General features: G+C 37.8%; 1 protein-coding gene and 1 long non-coding RNA gene across 2 annotated transcripts in view; one reads left to right on the forward strand and one right to left on the reverse strand.

Moving 5' to 3' along the window:
* Positions 1 to 23,794, forward strand: part of LOC143207599 (uncharacterized) — a 124,695-nt gene that overhangs the window by 1,816 nt on the left and 99,085 nt on the right. The window contains exon 2 of the long non-coding RNA XR_013008697.1: positions 6,154 to 6,481. This is a non-coding gene — a long non-coding RNA (uncharacterized LOC143207599). The remainder of the gene's footprint in view (positions 1 to 6,153; positions 6,482 to 23,794) is intronic.
* Positions 4,716 to 11,892, reverse strand: LOC143207596 (uncharacterized). Its single transcript, XM_076421269.1, has 9 exons — positions 11,193 to 11,892; positions 10,530 to 10,619; positions 10,409 to 10,471; positions 10,266 to 10,331; positions 9,641 to 9,682; positions 8,839 to 8,892; positions 7,651 to 7,760; positions 6,275 to 6,465; positions 4,716 to 5,103 (listed from the first exon to the last, which is right to left on the reverse strand). Exons 1-9 carry the CDS (start codon positions 11,268 to 11,270, stop codon positions 4,892 to 4,894), a joined length of 906 nt encoding a protein of 301 aa, XP_076277384.1. The 5' UTR covers positions 11,271 to 11,892; the 3' UTR covers positions 4,716 to 4,891.

Genomic DNA, 23,794 nt, shown 5'->3' on the forward strand with positions numbered 1-23,794 from the left:
TATACATTGAAATTTACAATTAGTTTCTTACGAAACTACTTACAAAAATTGGCCATAAAAAAAATTATTTCTCTCATTATAAATCTCACCATTGAAATAGCATGTACAATTGGCTAAAATTTACTAATGTTAGGGGTTGGACAAGTTCTTATCCTAGTTTTTACTTAGCAGACGGAGTAGAACTCTTAAATTAAATTTCTACATTTATAAATAACGCACTACATTTACATAAAAATCTAATGAGATGAAAACTATTTTAAAGATCCTTCAAATTTTTTGTTGTCATTTATCATGTATATCTACGAGTACTGTGAATGCATAAAATCTGTAGTCTCGTAAAAATTCCAATACATATATGTCTAGCAACTTTAAAAAAAACTGTAATGAAACGAACCTCTCTATTTTCTTCGCAAATGGTTTCAGCAAATTGGAAATAAAATGTACCTATCATCAAGACGGAAGATACTTTCTAGACCTGGAAAAATAATTCCGTCACGCATAGATGGTTGGAGCGGCAGTCAACATATTCTAAAAGGAGAAACGTGATTCTTTGCTCGGCTGATTGGAATGGAATCGTTAGTGTCGTTTAGAATCAAAAGCGGTTCTTATTTACGAGCTATAGAATAAGTTTACGCTCTATTATTTTTACTATTATGTAATGTATAAATACAGCTGTTTACATTCTGTAATCACAAGATACGTCAACAAATTTAAATCAAAATATCTGAAGTTTAAGTCTAAAGCACGACATATTACTCTGTCCAACAAAATCAATCTTTTTTCATGGTCAACAATTACTGTTCGGTGAATCTGCCCTTAATTTTTCTCTTATAGATGCACAGTTTTTGAGAAACATGACTTTAAGATTAAAAACGTATTTTTCAACTTTAAACAAATACTGTGATGTTATTATAAAAGATATTGAATTGTTCTTTAATGCTAAGGAAATAGGCGGTTTTGCTCCCCTAGTACAACAAAGAATAACATTTTTATTCGGTTGATGTAATGTTCACTGTATGTAGTTTCTCTCATTTCTATGGTTTATCGCGAAAAAATTCTTTTCTTTCGAATTAAATCGCGCATAAACGTTGGCTTTATTACGCTCTTGATAACTCTTTGTCCGTAACGTACAAAAGATCTCTCTTTACTACTGAATGGACCAGTGACATCGAATGGGAAGCTTTTATGGAAAAGTTCTTTCGTAAAAATGAATGAATTCTGTAAAATAAATCCCCCTTTTATAAGGGGCAAAATAATTTTTATTCTTTTACGAAAATAATTCTCATTAATTCCAGCAAACTCTCTCTCGTCTCAATGAAAAGTATATATTAATCTATAATAACTAAAACCTCTTTTTCATCGTTATATCGTACCGAACTGGTCGTATTAAAAGTACCATTTGCTTATATTTATTTCATACAAACGGAAGAAAGAATTCTTCTGTTTAATATCACAAATGTCGACGAACTTGAATATTACGATTTTAATTTTTATGGATATGATGTTCTTCATTACCGAGCGCAGAATTTATTGCCAATAAATTTACGACAAAGGATCTTCGTTCCATCAAGTTTTCAAGGTATTCCCCTTTTTATAAAACACACAGGCTTTAAATTTCAACCTTACGATATACATGCGCAAAACAAAGGGAATCTTTTCGCAGTAACCAGTTCTTTCAAGGTTAGTGATATGACCGCTTCCAGATCAGATCCATGGTAGTTGAAACATACATACATGCAATACATACTTCGATTAATTACGCACAATTACCGGTTAACCTTCAAAGCCCAATGCTACGTAACGTACATACCTATTCCGGCGATTTATGCGATTTCAGTCTACTGCAGTATGCTTCAATGGGCATAATAAATACGAGAATGTTCTATCGGTATTTAATAACAACGAAAAAACACTATAAAAAGTCGTACAAGTTTTATAGAGGTTTTTTGAAAAACGTAAACATCTTAAACGACCTGATAATTAATGTCTCATGTGCAGCAGTATGTAATTGATAAATTAATATTTTGTCGACTAAGTTGGTGTAACATTTGACATTCAATTGAAATTAAAGAGTTGTTCGTAGCTTAATCTAATAAATATAGATTAAGTGGTTTAGACTTTGTTTGTAATTTTATGAAAAAAATATACAGGGTGATAAAGGGGTGATTCAACATAAAAACTAACTCGTAAAAGGTATTTGAGCTCCCTTAGTAATTATAGAAATTAATTTAAAATATATTATTACTCCGCGCTAAACTATATAATATTAAATTTCAAGACTCTAAAAATAAACTTAACATAATTAATTACATAGAATCACCAACTTTTTAGTTGAACCAACAGTTGCCACAATATAATTTGGAACGATGATTTACTTTTGAGTCGTATTAACCTGCACAAGGGTTAAAAGCTTTCGAATGAAACTTTACAAAGAAATACTAGTAAGTATGATTGTAAGATATAAGTTCGATGTGCAAAGAGACGAACGTGAACAATTGGAAAGTGCTGCTTCGCATTTAGAATGAAATAACATTCCTCAAGGGAAGATACTGTAAGAATAATGGAAGTGGAATGAAAAGCATACAGAATATCTAATTTACGATCTTCCGTGTTACTTTCATCATTGTACCTAACGGTTATCTCCTATCTTGTTTATCTTCTGTGCGTGCACTGTTTAAGATACGAGACTCGCTGTAATTAACTTTACTGTTTTGGATCGATTTGTTCAGGAATAACAGTAGTTCCCTTAGCAAAATAAGTCCGCTCTGGTTTCAAAAGAGTTATGCAATAATAATTTGAAATCAGCTACAAAAGCTTTAGTGACACTTTTTCGAGTTTCCTACCTTTAACCCCTTGCCGTATTTTAACGTGTCACACTCGTCATGAAGATTTTAAGCACAGTCTAACAAATACGAATTTTACGCCTTTCTTTTGTTATGAACGTTACGATTTTTTGTTATCAATATTTAACCATTAAAATAAACGTAGCCATACAAAAAATATAAATTTTCTCCTACGACATTTTTGGGAATAAAGACATTTTAATCACTGTAACCGTAAAGAAAATAATACGGCAAGGGGTTAAGAAGGTGCCATAAAATTTCATAGAGAACTTTCATAAAAATTGATTCAAAAATACATATAGATGCAGTGGATCCAAGAAGTATTAGAACACTAAACTTCCCACTCTCGAGAAATTCTCGATATTTGAACTGTGATAATTTCCTTAAAAAAGTAGTACTGTCCAATCAGATGATAAATTTGAAGTTGCAAAATATGAAAGAAAACCTTATATCTTTCGGAATCTTCTGTTCCTCCGTCGGATCCACAGTACACTATTATTTACTTACGCAGATACGTCCGAATGGCTGTGCCTGTCTTACGGAGCCTATTTTCAAAGCACAAAACACCACACTTCAACAGAACTTGTGACAGCGAACGAGGAGAAGTTACTACGGCCACGATTAAAATAGTTATGCGCTCTCAACACGATTTCCGCGCGAAAACTCTGATCTCCCAGCAGAATGTATTCGATCAAGGCTGATCGATTGAAACAAAAGAAATCGTTTCCAAGGAGATACATATTGATTTTTCGAGAATCATCTGTGTTCCTTCGCGTACCGCTTCTTCATATTATTGCTGCGGGTACAAAAGCCCGGCTCTGGCGATATACCTGAAGAGGACGTTCTAGCAGGCAAAAAACGCATGCGGACGACGTCGAACTGGCCGATTATTTTACAACCACCGCGCTCAGACAACTTCAACCCCGACAGATGGACAACACGTGTGACGGACCGGACCCATCGAAACGACGAGCGGACTACCTCCATAAATCACGTCATTGACGACCGAAGACAATACCAAAAGGAATTTCTTTGACAGTTTCCCCCACTTCTCAAACTAAAGTTCTTCCGACACACCCCCGTCCAATGTCCAATTAACAGGCGCTACATTTCCCCACCTAAATCCACCCGTAACCATTCACGAAGAAACTGAGGTAACAATCGCAGAACTATTTTGTTTGTGGTCGGAGTGACTTCTTCTCGTTCGCTGTCATGATTCCGAAAGTGCGTTGTGTACTGTTTAGTGATTGTGTGGAAGTGTGGTGTTTTGCGCTGTTAAGCACAACATACAAGCAAATTGCATGGCATGATAGTGAAGAGCATGTCGGAATTTCTGGGAAAGTGCATTTTTCAGCCATTTCATTGTTCTTTCTATACTGCTGGTGGTCTTTTTAATTATTACACACCATATCATATACCAATTTATTGGTATTTTTCTTATTAACATGGCGACCTTCAAAACTTTCACACACAAATTGTTCCATGAATCTACATGGCACTTCTCTTCATCTGTATATGTAAGTTTTTAAAAAATTCTTACAATTAGTGAAAGAGTAATGTCTAGACTGCGGATCTTTATGCAAAATAAAAATTGTCTGCATCGATTGCAAGAAATAAAAACCAAATTGAATGTTATGTCTTCTCTTAATGATTATAAAAGAAGAGAAATCACATACATATATTAACATCTTCAATTCTTAACATTTTTCAACAATGTTTAATTTTATGCACTCAATTTTGCTATAAATGCATAAAGATCCGCAGTCTTTTCGATAAAATGTATTATTTCATTTAGTACGATATAAATGAAGATTTTCAACTGTAATAAAATACTTAAAAATATGTAAATTAATATACAAGATGTCCGATAGATCTCCATATAAAAGCAGTTGCATTTTTAATATGTACCAAATACAGTTATATTCGTGCAACAAATAAACATAGAAAAATAGAAATCGAGTAATAATTTACAGACTGATCCTTTTTTTCGAAACTGTGAGCATGAAAAACAGATTAATTATACAAAAATTTATTGCAAGCAGAAATTATTAACAATATGTGGTGGATTTACTGTTTCTGGGAAAAATGGTGTAGAGTCTGAGTAATGATTTGGTGAAGGTCGAGACGCTCTTCAGCGATTCCGAGTGCAATCTGTGAAAGTCGAAGCGCGTCATGTTTGAGCTGTATGAATTTCCACGAATTTTTCTCCTCCTTTTACCGTGCAGACGGTCGCCACCATTCAAAGCGAATTTAGTTGCGCCTAATATAAAAATTAATTAGTTAGCAATTACAATAACGCCTTTTAAATAATTGTATTATAGTAGAATCGATGTGATAAGTAAAGATAAGTTTATTTTTCAGCCCCTCGGCTATGAAAAAGTAAAGTGTTCGCAAAATCATTGTTTTTCCTAATTTCAAACAACAATAATTACCTACGTACATCTAACTGCTCCTAACTACATTTGAATATATCGTACAAATTAACTATATTTTATTAAAATTCACTAATTATATAAAAACCTAAAATTCTAATTGTATAAGTTCTTGAAAATCTTTGTTCCATATCATTTTGTAAACCAATGCTTCTAATTGCTTACAAAACATCAGGTCGTTTGGTACAATTATAAAAAAGTTATTCTATTTTAAAGGGCGTACGAATACTTTTTACACTCACTGTATATTCTCCCTCATTTTATAGAATGTATTAATTGTTGTGATTATATCTTATAAGGGATATTTGTATTAGTTATGGGATGACCTCATACATGACAGAGAATGGAGTCTAATAATTCCAGTGATATGGTATTTCAATCTTCTTTTTGTAATATAGTACAACACTTAGGCATTGATAAACACTGATATTAACAAGTATGCAATCGAATCATTCCCCCACTACTTTCAACTGATAGGCTATGGATCGAGCTTGGGAAAGTGACAGTACCTAATTTACCGTGTAATGGACAAGTTATAGCAACACTATCGATACACTTCGGCCGGAACAAGAGAAAGTGCATGATAGCAAGCAAATAGACTAGCTTCCTCCAACGTTTTCTACTATTTCTTCGCAGACAGGCGATGATTTAGATTTAAATTACAACGTGTATGATCTATGCAGCACTGGGTGAAGCACGTTTGGCAAATGATGAAAAGATTTTTGCATGTTAAGATGAATACTAAACGGAAAGAAATGATTTTATGCCATCTCACTTTTTGCAAAAAATATATCTGCCCGTTACTCACCTATTTTACTACGTTCTTTTTAACTATTTACAATTATAGATTGTACTGTAATGACCTGATAATTTTCCAGGCTACTTTCACCATGATATTTCACCAGCCTGTTGTCAAAGATGGACGCTATATCGCTTTCGCCAAACACAATACAAGTCGACAATTACAACACGGCATGTAAAACCAACAAAAGTACTTACGTCGACGAATCGCTGATTCTGAAGAGGCCTCGACGGATGCGTAGTTACTTGAATCCGATTTTGGCGGGTGCATTTGGAGTCGTTGGAAATGCAGTTGATGGAGACGGGCAACGTTGTCCAGGAGGTCGACTGACAAAGATCCCATATTTTCGGGGGGGAGGCAGAGGCGGTGGGAAGGACGGTTCCAGAACCTTTATTTGTTAACCGGTAAGACTATCTCAGTATTCTTATTCAACAAAAAATTTTTGGAATTTTGCAAATGAACGGAGTTACAGCCCGTTTGAGGTTTTTAAACAGCTTGTTTTAGTAAGGAAAATGTAACAAATATCTTGAGAAAGGTTGTATAAGAAGAAAATTGTGTGTGTGTGTGTAAAAATAAAAAAGTTCTATTTTTTGCCGACCGTCGCAATTGCTGGTTCTCTACTCGCTACGTCCAAAACTTACTACATTAAACTAAATATAGTTCAAATTATATCGTGTTTAGAGTCATTTTAATCAGAAAAATGCGACAAATAAGTTGGTAAAATTCCCATAAAAAAATAACTGAAAATAAAGAAGTTTTGTAATTGGATTAGTATATCAGATATACCCGACCCCGTATCGGATAACGCGGCATGTTTACATTCTACACTGCTCGGCGAGAGAGATAACTCGGCCCCTCGCGGGTTATGCCCCGCAGTGGAGGGGATATTCGTTTTCGGTAGATTCTACGGTTTCCTTTCTCTTAGATTAAGGCTTTACGGTATTGGCATAATATCACCCAGACTCACATACGTTGAAGAGGCGATTCACAATCGCTAAGCAAATGGAGGAATTACCGTAGCGGTAGCCACATTGCAATTACCATCAATCAAGGATTACTAGATCCCATTATTCTAAACAAACATGATCATTATATTACACAATTACATTGAGTACAATAATCTCAACAATAATAGCCGCTAATCCGAATATTAACATTGTTGCTTCGCACAGTGTATGTACAATCCTAACGGCGCTAACAACCGCGGGCATTCAATGCGTCTTAACTAACCGAGTGGTCACATAGTCTGACTCAATTTCGTAAACAGACATCGAAGTAACTTTACGTGTCGCGCATCTGCCGGTCGCGGTATCCTAAATAGAATTCCCAGGCAATCTGTCGCGGGTTTGCGTTTTCGGTCCGCACGGTTTTGCGGTTGTAACGCGCTCGTCGGAATTAACAACACGGTGTAACAACACGTCGGCCGCCGGAGCAGTAAGAGGTGAACCGCGCCCAGAGCAATTTTCGTGACAATTACAGCGCGTCACACTGGGCGAAAATCTGGTAGCGCGCGCTGCTCTCGGCGCCACATCGCGCCACGAACGTGCGCCACACCGCTTAATTGAAAATTTACCTTGAGATTCTCGAGCGAGGCCGTACCACCTCCCTCGAGGACTGACGGCGGTTCGGTTGTTCGGTCAACGACGTCGCCCGCAGGACTCGCGTACAACTGGTGAAAATCAACTAGGATTTAATAATAATCAGCTGGCATCCGCGGTATTTTGCGACCAAAACACTGGAGGAGTTCCCCTAGCGACGATTATTTAAGGTCTCTGTCTGTTTTAGTCTGCGTTATTTATACATTCAACATGATTGCGAACCAGGATAAAGTGAAAGGTAATCGACATTTCCATAATCATTAGCTTAAGACTTACTGTAACATTATACTGTGGATATGATTTTAGGAAATTATGAAGTGTCCCCTAGTACCGGGCACAGTAAAAATTACTAATAAAAATAAAAATAAAAAATAAAAAATAAAAATTGTTTTGATAACATACAGGAGGCACTTAACAACATTTATCTTTCTTCGATAATTTTGCTACTTTACACTGTGTTAAATTGCAGTTACTTATTTATTTGTTATAAATGCATAAAATCCGCAGTCTACTAATAATATAATATAATATAATATAATAAATAATATAACACAAATATAACGGTCAATATACGAATCTAATTTTTTCTACTATTTTTTAAACAAACTGCGCAGAGTGTCCCTTGGTTTGTCCGTCTCGGTTTTAGTGTTCCAGTAATCTGAGGTTTATTTTAAATATTTTTCCTGTAAACTTTTTTATTAGTATTCATGTCGATCGGGTGTATTTTGCAATCACTAAAACCGAAATAATAAATTGTTCTGTCCGATACTATAGGTCGGTTGAACTCGTCAATGAAAATGTTAGCATTAAAGCCTATTCACTCTACGATGTAGAAAGATAATTTAAAAAATAATTTCCAAAAGGTATCACAAGGTAACTAACAGTCTCCTATCCACAAAAATGTTAATAGATATAATAGTTTATAACTTCTACGATGCACCGAGTTTTTATCAGTCACAACGATCAATTTAGCTATCCACACGATTTTTGTTTGTTTGTGGTCCTCTACATCTTGTACGATACAACAGTTCGGTAAAGTTTTAAATGTTAATATAACAGGTATAGGTATATTAAATATTAAATATTAAAAGGTATAGCTACAGTCCGGCATTAAGTGCCGTCCGGCGTTAGGAGAACTCCTCCTGCAGATAATCGAGCAGTACTTGGTCGAGCTTCTTGTCCGTTTCTGCCAGATGGTCCTTTACCGCACCTAGCTGCTGTAACAATCAAATTTGTGATTGTATATTTCTTCATCATTATTAGGCTTGCCGATGAGTATCTACTGTCCATCTTTTGTCGATTTCTGTCTAACTAGTGCATGGTTAAATTTAAGGGGGTATTCTGGTATCAAACTTTCAAAAAATCAAATTTTGTTTGCTCTGTCGACGAAGACATCTCGATAAATCATAGAGAGAATGAATACAATAAATTCTCAGTTATTACTTAAGATATTTAGATGAATTAAAGGCGAACATAAAGCTACAAGTTAGCTTCATTTGAGATATTTTTTCAGAATTTTAAATCAGTCATTAAGGTTTGAACAAAATTCATTTTTCAGGGATAGTTTTTGGGAACAATCCTTTGAGTGTTCCACCTTTAAAAAAATCAGGAATAAGACGCTAAAGATGTTTCACTCTCTTCAAATATTGCTTAAACATATTTAAATGTTTGTAATGTTAAGAATATACCCTTGTATTTTTTTGTACACGTGTGTGTTCTGTATGAGAATTACTTGTATGCCCTTTACGGTAAAAGCAAAAACAATTCCTAAAGTTGAAAATTTGAAGAACCCAAAATTAAATTTCTCAAGAAATGACGGCGATCAAAACGATTTTCAGGTTTGCATTCACCATCAGAAAACGCATAAGGATCATGTTAAATACTCTTTGTAAATTCATTCATGTTGATCAGTGTAATTCACGTGTTCGTATACGAAGTTTTTGTACAATTTGGTCTTTTACTTACTGTGTTTAGAAGCTTCAGCGTGGTCAGTACTTGAGACTCTTTCTGAAAAGTGTTTTCGTGATTGTTGTAATCATTATCTTTTTCTATTCGTTTCTCGGTTTCGTTATCAACAAATTTTTTATCCGAACGCTAATAAATATAATAAATATAATAATATTTACGTATGTGTTATAGGATAGAGACGGATATAGAATAGGATATACATAGAATTGTTCGATGCCTGAAAAAATATTCAATTAATATTTTAAGTAATATAATTGATTGATTAAATAACTTTTCGACGAATTTATAATTTTTTCGAATTTGGAATTATTACTAAACGCTATTAATTAAGGAACGTATCCTAGGAATGTTTACTCATAGTTTCAAATTCAATTATGTGTTGAACAATGTTATCTGCGGGGCCAACTTCTTCGAGAATCAAGTCTATATATATTTATAAGTAATTTTTTCAAACATACTACAAAAGAAAAAAAGATATATCCCTTTAACATTTTGTAACTAATAAACTCGGGTAACTTGAAACGAATGAACGGTATAAATATCACAACTGTGTTTTGTTGATTAAATTTTAGAACAGTAAATCATTTTTATGACTTTTAATTATTTTGGCAACAATACTAACTACTTTGATTACGGTGTCTTCGTACTCCGCCTTCTTATTCTTCAGAGCTGCAACTTGTGTGTATCGCTGAAACAATTGTTAACCGTTATAAATCATTTTCAGGAATAATAGTTTTACGATAGATGTTTAATAATCGCGGTTACTTCTCTGTTTTCCTTTAAAAAGTTCAGCTTTTCCTCGTTGAATATTTCAATTTTTTTAATCACCTATGAACAAGAAAGTATATAGGATATCTGAAGATCGAAAGATGATGATTATACTCACAGAGATAGCGAACCGCACCGTCATATAGAAAAGGACGTGCGTAAGGATGACGAAGAACCAATTGTCGAATACATAAGTTCTTAGAAACGACTGCAAGACCAGGAAAAATGAAAGGTGTTACTGCCATTAGATGGTTGAGCGGAAATCGCAGAACAGAGCAAGAAATGATTTTACATGAAAAAATAAGGAAAAACATTTTCGTGTAACATTTTTTCATCCGAAGTTTCGTTTTTAAGAAAATCGACTTTGTGCTTCAACAATTACGCCGACTATTTTCAACACCTAATTTGAAATTTGAAATTCTAAAAAGCTATCCCGAATAAAGCAAATTTGAAGCTTCATTTTCGCCTTTATTTATATACAGAGAAAATAAAAGATAAATAATTTTAGGCTTTTCTCCCCTATATATACATATTACCCTTAAACGGAGGGATCGAGATCTGACATTTTACAGAATATCTTTTAGGCAAAGAAGATTGTTTAGTAGACAAAAAGATAAACATTGGCATGCTGCTCGATTATCCATTCTTATCCTGCTGGACCTAGATACAAAATGTGATTCCAATTTTTGTCCGATTGTTCTATGATTTCTGTGCCACTCTAATATGTATATTGTATAATATTGTATATGAACGGTATAGGTAAATAAGGAACTTGACTCACATGGCGATGGAAGATAAGATTTAGAATGGGAAAAGTCCTAGTCAGATCGTACAAGTAATCGTCACACCACGAGAACATCTTTATTTAGGTGATTGTATGGTATTTACGGTGACTATAAACGCTTAAAAACGAATAAAATGGGACAACCGTTGACGCAATATCATTATTCAGATAATGCGCCGAAAATAACTGACTATCGAAATATCGAATGACAAATGTCTCGTTTTGAGTGAATGTAACCAAAAGCCTTTTTGTCATGGGTATAAGGTACGTTTTCACGCGACACAAAACCGTAACTTTTATCGCTACAACACGAAATGTCATCATTTTTGTGATTTCAGAAATACTTTAGAAATTTAGAAACAATTTTCATATACATATATTTATATGCTTGAATTATGTAAAGGCTTATCTCTATGAACAGTTAAAAACAAGGCGTGCACATCATTCATAGCAAGGAGGAGCTATGTTCGATAGATTCTATGATTAATACATCAGCTAGTCTAGCATAAAAGTTTAGTATCATTAATTGGTGTAAGTGCTTCGGCTTGTACATGAAAAATTCAAGATTAGATTATGACATTTAATTGAGACTGGGTAGTAACGCTTCCAACCTGGCGTGAATCACCTGCTCATAATGGCTTACTATTAGATGATAGCGACGCGACGGTCAATGGTGAGTCACGCTGTTTGCTCCTTTTCAAATGCTCCTTGTGACATATCACTGGAATCCTCTAGAACAGCGTTTCTCAAACTGTGGTATATCTACCATGGTAGATTACGTAATGGTACATTACGTTATTTTTGGTGGTACAGTTTTCACACAAAATATTTCGTTTATTCTTTGATTATAAACATTCCACTTGGGATAGATGTATTGATGTTAATCGGGAAATGCTTTTATAGTGGTACATATATTTTTTGATTCTTATTTATGTTGTACAAAATTTAATAAGTTTGAGAATACCTGCTCTAGGATAAATTATTCCAGCTTTTGAATGACGTTGTAGTTTCATATTTAGGAATTAAATGACATACTAACTTCTGCTATAATGATTTTATAGCCATTTCATATTCCAAATTAGTGGTCAGGGGAAATTACCGATTTTAATAATGTAATTGAACTTTATTTGAACATTTTTGACTTAGTTTTATACACAGAATTATTATTAGCATTTGAACATCGTGAATATAGTAACTGCTCCCTGCTTTCCAAAACATAATAAATTAATTAACTCATCTTTAACAGTTGGATTAGTGATTTGAAGCTTACAACCCATCTGGTGGTTTTTATGCACGTATTAATTAATATTAGACTGCGAATGTTTATGCAGTTTCCAATTTTTGTATGTAAATTTGAAGAAAGTGGAATTCGTGTGAAGTCTTATTTGCAGTGACAGTAGTGTGTTCGTAGATCTGAAATAAATAAAAGTCATACTAAATTCTGTGGGATCTTATCATCTAATGTTTTTTTGAAAATTTTCAGACGTCGTAAATGCATAAAGATCCGCAGTCTAATTATTATGAACTGATTTATACATATCTAGAAAACGTCGTTATTGTATTAAGTATTTCACATTGTTAACATGATAAAAGTGTAATTGAACTTTTCTCGAACACTTTACTGAACATTGTGTTAGAAGGTCAAAACTGTTTAAGCCCATAATTCTAATTTCTGTCGTTACGATTGAATCCTGTTGACAGTTACGTAATACTTTTTTAATATTTATGGTCCATCGATAAGTATTCTTTGGTAAATTTCTCCATAGGCGCAGAAATTTCACTTATGCACCAACGTATCTTCACGAAAATTAACCATTTTATTGCGATTATTTGAAAAAATATTTTGTTCCCACTCTACCCTTCGCCTTCCACGATGCTATTCCCCTCACGCTTCCCCCCACGGGCCGGTCACGTGACGAATTTCGATGCTACATGCCTAATCTGGTACTAGCAGGGAGAGGGTAACTTCTTCCCCTCAAATCGAGCCAATTAATACTCTCGTTACAAACCGATTTAGGGTTCCGTTGGAAATGAGGAAAGCGGTCTTACCGGCTGGTTTGTTATCAAAGTGTAACAACGCGAACCCGACCACTTAATTTGCGTTATCGATCGGTTTTCGTAATAACAACGATTGAGAGTGTCGCTGATAATGTTGGCGATAACAAGTTGCAACTGAGATAGCTGGCGATCCGCAAATGAAAAGAACTGGGATGAAAAACCGGAAAAGAAATCGGGACAACGTGTGCGTTGCGAATTATTATGATCATTCTTGGTCGAGCGAGGCGAAACGTCCTGGCGATTTCATCGGGTCCGGCTCGTAAAGTAATTCTCCGTTGATTTACGGAGATGCTAATTGGTCCGCGGCGCCCGGGCTTTTAGCGGAGTATGGGCTTTATAATTTTACGAGGTTCGATTCGGAACCGCGAAATTATCATCGGTAGGAGAGGACCGTGACGATATATCGCACGATAATAACACGTTCCGCGCGTTACGCGCGATTTTCCTGGTAAATAAAAAGAAACGCGGAAAATACGTCCGCATATTAAATACGGTGCTAAATGTCGCGCGTGTATTTCATTCTGTCTTCCGTCGCGTCGATTTAATGCCGGAATATAAAAAGGAATCAGGTTATCAGCGCCACGAATGCAACAGTGCGCGCTGCACAATCGAGCTTTATTATTTTCATCTCTGCGACTGTCGCGATGGCCATTCCCTATACATTTATCGAGAAAATCGGTACCGTATATTCTACTCGCCGTGTTATATCGAATCAGCAGGCAGCTAAATACCGATTAATTGAGCTGTATTTAGGATAAAATAATTGACTGATCATTGTATACCCTGTGACAGAACTACAAGACATAAGGAAATTGCTATTGTTAGTAATCTATACTTTTTCATACTTTATTTATTAATTTATACTTTATTATACTTTCGTATATTCTAGTAACCATTTTTTTCCATTATTTCTGATCTTGTTTGCATTTTACAGTAACTCTTTATAATAGTTGCGACTGTTGAGCGACCACCTTGTTGTTCTTTCAACGTAATTCTCGTTATTTTTGAAATATTTGTTAATCGCACAATCGACAAATCTTTCTAATATACTTCTGCAATATCCTTCACTAAATAATTGTTATCTATTAATTCTTAATCAAGGTAGTTTCAGTTTTATTCAGGTTTTTTCCACAAGCAGAGTGAAAATATTCACGTCTGAACGGTAAGACAGCTTTCACACGGAGGTACATGAATCACAATTCACTTATTACACACATATTGCGATATGCGAATCACGACTTTTGTAGCTCCGAGTGAAAGCGCTCGAAATCTTTATATTATTATTGCAACTGCCAGTGAGCAGACCACGTTCAGATTTCATAGTCTTCATGACACATGCAAAATGTTTAGTGAGATAATAATATTTTATATTAAGATGAATACTAAATTATTCTGTTTTTACTCTGTTAGATATTACATCATTTTTATTGGATATTAACTAATTTAATTTTTACAAAAACTTCTGTATTCATTCAACATTGGAGTTTCTAGCAGCTTCTTGCTATCGTAAAAGAAACAGAAAGCCTTTAATTAAATCGAATGTAATTTCATTATTCTATTAATGATACTCCAGTGATAGGCAAAGATATTAGAGTGACAAACACTTCATCAACTTGTACCTTATTTTTTTCGTAGAATGCGAAATATAAATTAGGTATTGTTGTAACATAACTTTTATAACAAAAACAACTGAAAACGAATCACGCGTACTTCTCCTTTTTTACAAATAATGAGCAGAATAACTTAACTTGGTAACTTTTGGTCCCGGTCTCACCCACTTCAATTACAGAAGCATTCGACGCTGCCCATTACTGTGATCTGTAACATTGTGAAGTTCTGTATTTCAATATGCGCTATCGTTCCAATCGAAAGACCGAAGAAAACATCTCGTGACGTCTGAAGTTCGGTAAACACCTACAGATCACCGTCAACACTACAATATAGCCTGTAAAAGGTTCGATTACGAAGTCTCGGCGATCGAATGCTCGCTGATTCTCGAGCCAGTCCAAACAAGCCCGTAATTTACCGAGAAACCGGATCGCCGTTAAAAGATTCAGCGCGCCGCAACAAATTCCGAGGGTACAATCTGTCGCGCGCCGGCTCGCAAACAAGAATCGATCATCGGCGTGGTGCCATGCCGGATCGGTCGCGCGCGCTCTGCAACACATCGCCGAGCCTAATCCCGGGCGCGGCGCGGCGCGACGCGACGTGGCACGGGGCGGAAAGGGAAGTAACAAATAACAAAAAAAAGAAGGAAAAAACACGAAAAGAGAACGCACGAGAATGAAAAAAAATCGGCGACTGGGGTACGAATCCTGTTTGCGTGGCTGATATGGCCGCATTTGTTCAAACAATCCGCACTCGAGCGTCTGGTCACAATAAACCATATTAGAAATTAATCCCCGGGCGATCGTACGCCCTTTCGCGGTGCCGATCCGCGTCAGCATTCGATTAAATAAACAGGAATTAACACATGAAAGGCCGGGGTGCGGCGGCGCGGTGGTAGATCATCACCGACGAGCGAAGAGGATGGATCCAGAGGAGCAGTATTTGGGGGCGGGGGGAGTGTGCACCACTTGTCGTTTCCCAACGGCCCTGACGACCCCCTGGCTTGGCTAACTAAATACGAAGTTAGCCACGGAATGGGCCCCGCGGGCAGGGTTAAACCAAGCTTAAAAAGCGACACGCTCGCGGCCGAATTCAGCGCGCAAACACCGCCGCCTGACTGCGAAAACACTCGAGGATCACTTAGAGGAATCTCCGGCTGTGTCACCCTCCCGCGATTTCCAGCTCCCCTGCTACCTCCCGCTATTCACCGCGATTTATGTAAAACAGTAGCCGATATCGACGCGGTTTTCTACGGTGGAACGGAACGGCGGATCCACTTGACGTGTCAGAAACGTCAGTTACACTGGTACACACGGGGGTGGATTCAACGGGGGTGGAAGCGTTTGCGAAGCGTCGCGACGCATCGCGCGGGGAGAGCCCGTGACTGAAGACAGTTGGAATTTGAGTTTCTTCGGATGGGGAGCCTGGTATTATTATTTCGTAGGGCGAGGGCAGTGAATTGGATAAATAGTTCGAGCGGCATGAGATTCTATGACAAGTACAGTGAACCTCGTTTATCCGTACCAATTAATATTAATCCTTATGCGGAGTGCCCGCGCACCGTGGACAACCATTTAGGACGTAATTCTACACGCAAGTCGAAAAGAAAGTGTAGAATTTTTCTGTTTGACGCGTCGTCCAATTTTGAAACTTGATTTACTCGAAAACTAAGCGTCATATGAACAAACTTGATTCTTTCTTCTCGACTCACTTTTGTATGTAGAATTACTTTTTAGCCGGTGGTCCACAGTATGCAGGACACCTTGTATATACGAACTATTAACCGAGTCTCTATTATAATAACTAGTAATTATGCGAATGCGTATTCTGAAATGTACATAGAACATGTATGATTGACTTTCATGCACCGATTCCAAACAAAGGAGAAAACGCGGACTGTAGCGGACCGCCGCGTGACCTTTATGTACTAAAACAACAAACTTCTATTATCCGAATGTCGACCCCTGTTATCGGAACAAATAAGAGCCGGAGGCGGGACTAGTTAGTGAGCCTCTGTTAGTCGAATTCATCGGTTATCCGAACGGCCGTGTACACCGACGTATTCGGATAAACGAGGTTCTACTGTGACTTTTTCGATCGGTTATCAATTTCAGGGGTTGTTGGTTCACTTGTTATGCAGGCTGTATTGAAAATCGTAGGACAAACAACCTGGCAATGATTCAACATGCAAGAATAAGTCGAAAAAAACATCTTTTTTTCGGTGAATTAACCAATAAACCATGTTCAAAATTACACTGCACGTTTTCTATGAAAAATAATCAACTTGAGAAAAGAGAAATAATATCTAGTGCAAACTTGCATTAATTATTCAAGCATTAAGTATTCAAGTTCGTCGTCGTCGTTTACGCTCGTAAACCTGTCGGATGACTCTACCTGTTTAATTTTATCCCTCCCATATTCACCTGCATTGTACATACATATACAGTAGCAATTTTAACAAGTCTACAGTCCAGACATCTGAACGTAAATATCGTGAAAGACCATAAACGCCTTTAAGAGCACTAAAGTCCGTTCAACGAGACGATCACCAGACGGAAACAAAATATGCACGTGGTAACGCGCGCGGGAAAAGCAGCGGCCAGTTATTGGCTGTGTCGCAAGTTGTCAATTATTAATTACAGGATCGTCAATTCATGAATTAATGAATGAATTATTTGATTTGAATTCCATCTGTTCAAAATTTATATCGATTCTCAAACTCTTTCTGTCTATTAGAATATTGTTTGCAAGTTAAAAGTGTTAGTATGTGTGCCTCCAATTAATGTGCCTGCCTAAACACTGGTTCCTTAAAAATTGTTATTCTTTTTAAAATAAGTGTTTCCACAAATTTTTCTTTGTAAAAGTATAAATATGCAAACGTGAAATATACTGAAAAATATGCTTGGAAGTGAAAATGGGGTTAGATTGGACGGAATCATGCGATTAATAGGTAAATGCATTCACCCCTCCTCCCGAGGGTGCATTCCACCCTAAGCTTATCTTCTCCTCTAGGTGATATGACCTGTGTCGCCAGAATAAGACTTGTCTCCCACTCTATCCTTCCCCTTCTACGATACTATTCTCCCATGCTCTCGCCAGGGCCTGGTCACGTGATGCGTTTTGTCTCTGTCTTGCATATGTCGCAATGTCACGTGACTAATCAGGTACTGGCAGAGAGATGGCAAGTGTATTCCCCTCACTTCGAGTCAAATCCCCTTATTTTGCGACACTGGACATGCAGGGTGACCCGGCGGATATAGTCTCTTCCGTTAAGGGCAAGTGCCCTAGCACCACCACGTGCGTTTGTTTGTGTCTGGTGACCCATCTCGTTGAACGCTCTGCAGTAGACAATTATATCCTCAGTAGACTGCACTGTGATGTTTTACAAGTTTCATAAACATTTCCAATTAATTTTACGCGTAGTATTTGTTGTCCTCAATTGCGAGTGACAAGACTGTGAAAGCATTAAGCAACATAATTAAACGTTTAGCCAAAGGATTTCAAAAAAATTGCTTTGCCCGCTATCAAAGATTGTTTTCCCCAAATTCCCGATATTTTCATAAATCGACCAAAATTGCTTTCCAGATGAGAAGAGGGAGGGAGATAATTTCAGAGAGTCTCACGTGTTGCTAAGAGAAGTTTGCGTAGGAGCTACTCTGTCTTGTTGGCCGCCTTTACGGTGTCACAAGCGGGAATGCAGTTTCCAGGCGAGAGAGCTGGAGAGCCGAGGCTAAAACGAACTCGCGTCGTCTGGTCGTTTCACGAGCGAGTTATCGCGCGATCGGCGTAAAAGCCGAAGATAAAGGACTCGGTAGCAAAAGGATGCGGAACGGAGGGAGGGAGCAGTAGAGCTACCAGGGGCAAATTGGTCGAGCAGCGAAAACAGGATAACGCCGGAGGATTGAGAATCCTGGGCGGTGCGTACTGCGCCTAAATAGAGGCGGGCAATAGCATCGAGACATAATCGATTTGCCGTGAACTCATCCGTGATTCGGGGCCCCAGCCAGCGTGACAAGAAAGTCTCGACGCTGGCAAAGGCGCCAGCGAACCGAGAAATTACTCATCGTTTTGATTGAGGTTAATTAATTAGATAATTAAGTCCCCCCGCGACGACGGGGACGACGATGCCCGGAGACGTTGGATCGTGGTCGTCTCTTCTTCATTGTCTTTTTGCTCCGTCGTGCTTTCTCTTACACTCTTCTTCTCCACCCCAACCCCCACTACTCTCTTATTCTCCTGAGATGATCTTGCGATGGTGATCCTCGTTATAAAAATGCTCTTCGTTATTACCAGAACAACCCCTCTCCGGCTGCCTTATCTCGTTAATGTCCTTATTCGAATCATGCCGCTGCAGTAGTTGCTCCCGCCGGCGGTTTCGCGAGTCGAACCTAACGTTTTACGCTGGAATTGGTGTTCCGTGTTAAATTGACATTTAACGAAAGATTATTTTTCCTCTTGGGAACTCCACAGCCTCGTTAGTCAGTGCCAGGAACGTCGGATGTCTTCGAATCAGTTTCAGGATGCAGTTATTTCGCTTCTTTCTACTTTTGACCTGGTGAGTTCACTGGTGGTCATAGAAATTAAGCTATTCTCGACAAATTAACCGTTCAGTGGACCTTCATAAAGTACTCTAATGCAATGTTTCAATTCAAATATATATAATATTCGTCTCTATCTAAATGGTAAATGGAAACGTAGTTTAAGATAGTAAAATTTCATCTAAATCGATGAATATTATTCATAATTATTAGCATCATGAGTTCGCATTGGTTAGTTCACTTATAATTAATTAAAATTAAAAAAATAATTTTTTCTTAGTCTGGTTCTTATATAAATTATACATATGATTTCGAATGTTTTCTAAGGCAAAATGTAACTGACCAAAGATATACAATACAACAAATTCGTTATCTTTGCAAAATAATTTGTGAAAATGGGAATATGGATAAAGATTCACGGTTCGCCAATGAAGCTGATTTCTATGTTATTTCAATATTGTTGTGTCAGGTTACGTATGATTAAAAGCCCATGCTGAAACAGTGTAATGTAAACGTTCTCGTTTACCAGTTACAGCAAATATCGTATTAATTAATTGAATATTGTCCGAGTAATTGCTGACAAGCTGTTTCCCTGTTTACGATGCTGACTGCAATGAACAAATTTCAACGTGCGCCGTTCCACGGTAAAATGAATCGTGTAGTATTTATTGGAATTTTCAAATTGGCTATCTTCTTTATCGAATCATTTTCGCAAATTGATTTTTCATGCTTTTTGATTGTACATTTTATTGAGGCAACGCAATCGGAGCTGGGCCCCCTTCTGTCAATATTTACCGAACATTTTTTCATGTCATTAAAAACAGCAGAGTATATGTGTATATGAATTGATTATACACGAGAGTCGGTCGTGTGAACCTAGTGAATGGATAATAAACAAAGAGTTATATGAATATGAGCTGGTGTGTATAATTAATGAATAGTAGATACATTACAGTTAGCAATCGAATTTTTCGAATTCTTATGAGACACCGCCAGCAGGCCATTTCTCATTCGACAAAGGCAAGATAGAAACTCGACAGCGGGAACCGCTCGAATTAATTTCCCCTGTCATCTGTCGTCGAACGAGAAATATATATCTCAGGGAAATATTGAGCCGACGAAATTACGAAGCATGCACGAATGCCAACGCGGTGCGGGGCTCGAATGAAATCCGGCGGACGTGTGTCGCCTAACCCAGGCCCGGCCTGCCGCCGACTTTAAATCGAATTTCCGCGAACCCTGGGACATCCGATAAATCCTCGCGTCTCTTTATGTGCCGGTATTTTATAAACGAGCGTGTCGTCGGCGTCGTTGCCGGGGTCGGCGCGCTTCCGCGTATGAAAGAACTCTTTACACGTGACACTTAACGAGAATCTCATAATCTCACGGGAACGTCGATCTATCTCTTTCTCTCTTCCCCTCCGCTTTTTCTTCCGCTTCTCCAGCGAGGCCGGAAAATCCCTTTGAAGCTCTGCCCATTGACGCTCGCGGTTTAATATTCCGTCACGAATATTAATGCCCTCCTAGCAACTGCTCCACGTAAATCAGCAAAGCTTCCTCCACCGATGCACTTTTGGCTGCGGTTTTCCCGCGTTTCTCTTCCTATCTCCCTCCTCCCTCGCCCTATTCGATCCACCCTGGTAGCCTGATACGCAACTTTCTTCCATCCCTCTTTCCACCTCTGTCCTTGCCGTTCCCTTTGTCCCAGTCGTTTTCCGCGTTTCTCTCTCTCTCTCTCCCCTCTCTCTCCGTCCCGCTGATTCTTGCGATCCACCCTTTCTTCCCACCAGACCATCTACCCCCAACCCTGTTTCCCGATCCTTCCTCAGGGACGGGGACAGTACCGCTGATTGAGAATAATGCGGGGTACCAATTACTCGCCGGCATAAAGAGGAATTCATTAGCGGGAGAAACGCGCCGGTGGGGCATCTCTCAAGCAACTGCACAGGTTGCACGCGGCTTTTGTGCAACGGGATGCGCCTCGGTACCGAGCACTTCCTGCATTGTAGTTCGAGGCCGCAGCCGTGACATAGCCAAGGGCGCGTGCGCTCGCGCGCCAACAAGCCAACAGCGCTTCGGAGTAGAGAGTTGCAGCCAAAGCATTTTGCGGAGGGAAGGGGCAGGGGGCGGGGATAACAGTGAGTCAACGCATGCCGCTTGTTGTGCGTTAATTAAAAAAATAAGCTCGCGAGCAGAGAAAATGTTTGTTGCCGCCGAACCCGTTTGTTCTTTGTTGGTAAACGCGGCTTGACCGTTGCCGTTTGTCCGTCCGTTGACGCGGTGTTTACAGACCGCGGACATTGTTTGTCAACGAGCGCTTCGTGGAAATGTCTGCCACCGGTGTATCACCCTTGTGTTCTGATATTTTTGTAAGCATTCAGTTTCACCCGATTGCAATGGCATCGAAAGTGTTTTAGTCCGTCATCGGAAGATGACTCTACGGAAGGTGCGTTCTACTGTTATTTGATTTCAAACTCGAAAACGCGAGAGAGAGAGAGAGATGTTCGAATAAAAAGAGAGTCATTTGTCGTTAGAGAACGCCCGCGTCTTCAGTACAGAGGTACATATACAGGAAGACATATGTATTTTCTCATGATTATATGTACAAGTGTACAGGGTAGCGTTTTTTTTCAAATAGTAAACATTAGAGGAAAATGAAAGAGGAAAAAGTTATACTGTGTTTGCAAGCAATGTAAAGGTGTCTGTAATCTTTCTTTATCTGTATTATTCTTTTAGAAATGTAGGTGACCTTCAATTTTTAACCCTGGAACTGCACCGTTGGGTCTCGGGAACCCATGAGCGTCATCAATTATAACGTGACATGCGCATGAGTGGCTTGTTTGTGTCGTCAAGTTATGTAAATTCAGTCTGCAATTAGTTGAGTTAGAGTACGGGTCATTTACTGCATTTTAGTGAAACATCGAGGTGAATACTACATTAAATATTCACATTTTTTGTTTTTTTTTTCTAAATAAGAACTTTGGGTTTCTGGGACCCGAGTGTGAGTACATGTCTCAAAAAATAAGTGTGATTATCTAGGAGTAACTCGTGATCCCCAGTTAAAAGGATAACGAAGGGATCACAAGTACTCGAAACTTATATTCACAAGGTAATACATACTTCAAGTTATACAACACGAAAAGATGTTTCGCCAGAGAATTTCAGACGAATTTCTTTACCCGTTATCAAATAAGAAAGCTGGTTTCCTTCGAAGTCCCGGTGCTTTACCGAGCATGAAATAAGTGTACACACGGGTTAAGGGGATAGACGATAAAGCGACGTACGAAGGGAACAGGCGTACAAGGCAAGGGCTTCGTTCACGAAACGAGTCGCGAATCCACGTCCAATCGAACCAGAGATAAAAAGAATCCGTCGCTCGTGGGACACGTTGTAAAACCATAAAGGCATAATCGTCCTCGAACGAGGGTACGATAAATATTCGTGGGTTGCGAACACAATTTACAACTTTGCGCAACAGTGCAAATAAAGTGATGTGCTTATGAACGAGACGCTGAAAGGTTTTATTATTCAACGAAAGGAAAGGAGGGAATATTACCACACGACACTTTAAAAAACCGGTAATATCACGTATGATATGTTTGCTTTTGGTTTCTATACACAGAGCTGGGTAAAATACTATTTGAAATAGTAAATAGCCTATTTTAGTTAAAATCATAAGTACACTTCTAAAATAATTTATTCGTTAGAAAAAGTTTTCAAAATAGTATTTTATTTGCATTGTGTAAAACAACGATTATATAAAATAGTACTTGAAATATTTGTTCTTAAAACTGTTACCAAGCTCTGTTTCTATACTGTTCCATTTTGAATAAATTGTGAAGATTATTCATTTATGACATTTGGAAATTTCTGAGATACAAGTAAATGTTTTTATCACACGGAAACTTTTAGTCAATCAAATAAAATTTTTTCTTATTCTGATTTTTCCTAAGAGTTTGAAAAGGGGATGCGAATGTTAGTTCAAGTAAATGTATTCACAGAAATGAAGCGAAAGTTGATAGTCTTACAATGCATAAGACTTTGAACTTACTTTTGTCTGCTCGTGTCGAAAAGATGTATTGTTAATGCATTATGTCAAAAAAGACGAATAAACAAGAAGTCGTATAGTGTGGTGAGGATGCCCCAGATTAGGTGAATGTTATCAACATTTGAAAAACCATCTCTAGAGGTAAAGTTATTGATAGTCATATACGAGAAATTCGAATTTTACACTTCCTTTTGCCCGCAGTGTATCGAGGATGCATAAACGCGCGGTTCCACGATTCCACGCAAGACAATCTATTGCAGGGTACTCTGCATTCAGAAGTAATCACGCGATTAAAAGGTCGATCTCGCATCGTGGTCTAATTTGCGGGTGGGGGACCCGGGGACCAG

Source organism: Lasioglossum baleicum, chromosome 3 (assembly GCF_051020765.1).
Source record: "Lasioglossum baleicum chromosome 3, iyLasBale1, whole genome shotgun sequence".
Taxonomy (NCBI): Eukaryota; Metazoa; Arthropoda; class Insecta; order Hymenoptera; family Halictidae; genus Lasioglossum; species Lasioglossum baleicum.

Coding starts and splice junctions, on each gene's coding strand:
- LOC143207596 (XM_076421269.1), bottom strand. CDS start 11,270: ATGTTCTCGTGGTGTGACGATTACTTGTACGATCTGACTAGGACTTTT. Junction 10,620..11,192: donor ATCTTATCTTCCATCGCCAT/GTGAGTCAAGTT, acceptor CTGGTCTTGCAG/TCGTTTCTAAGAACTTATGT. Junction 10,472..10,529: donor CGGTGCGGTTCGCTATCTCT/GTGAGTATAATC, acceptor TCTTGTTCATAG/GTGATTAAAAAAATTGAAAT.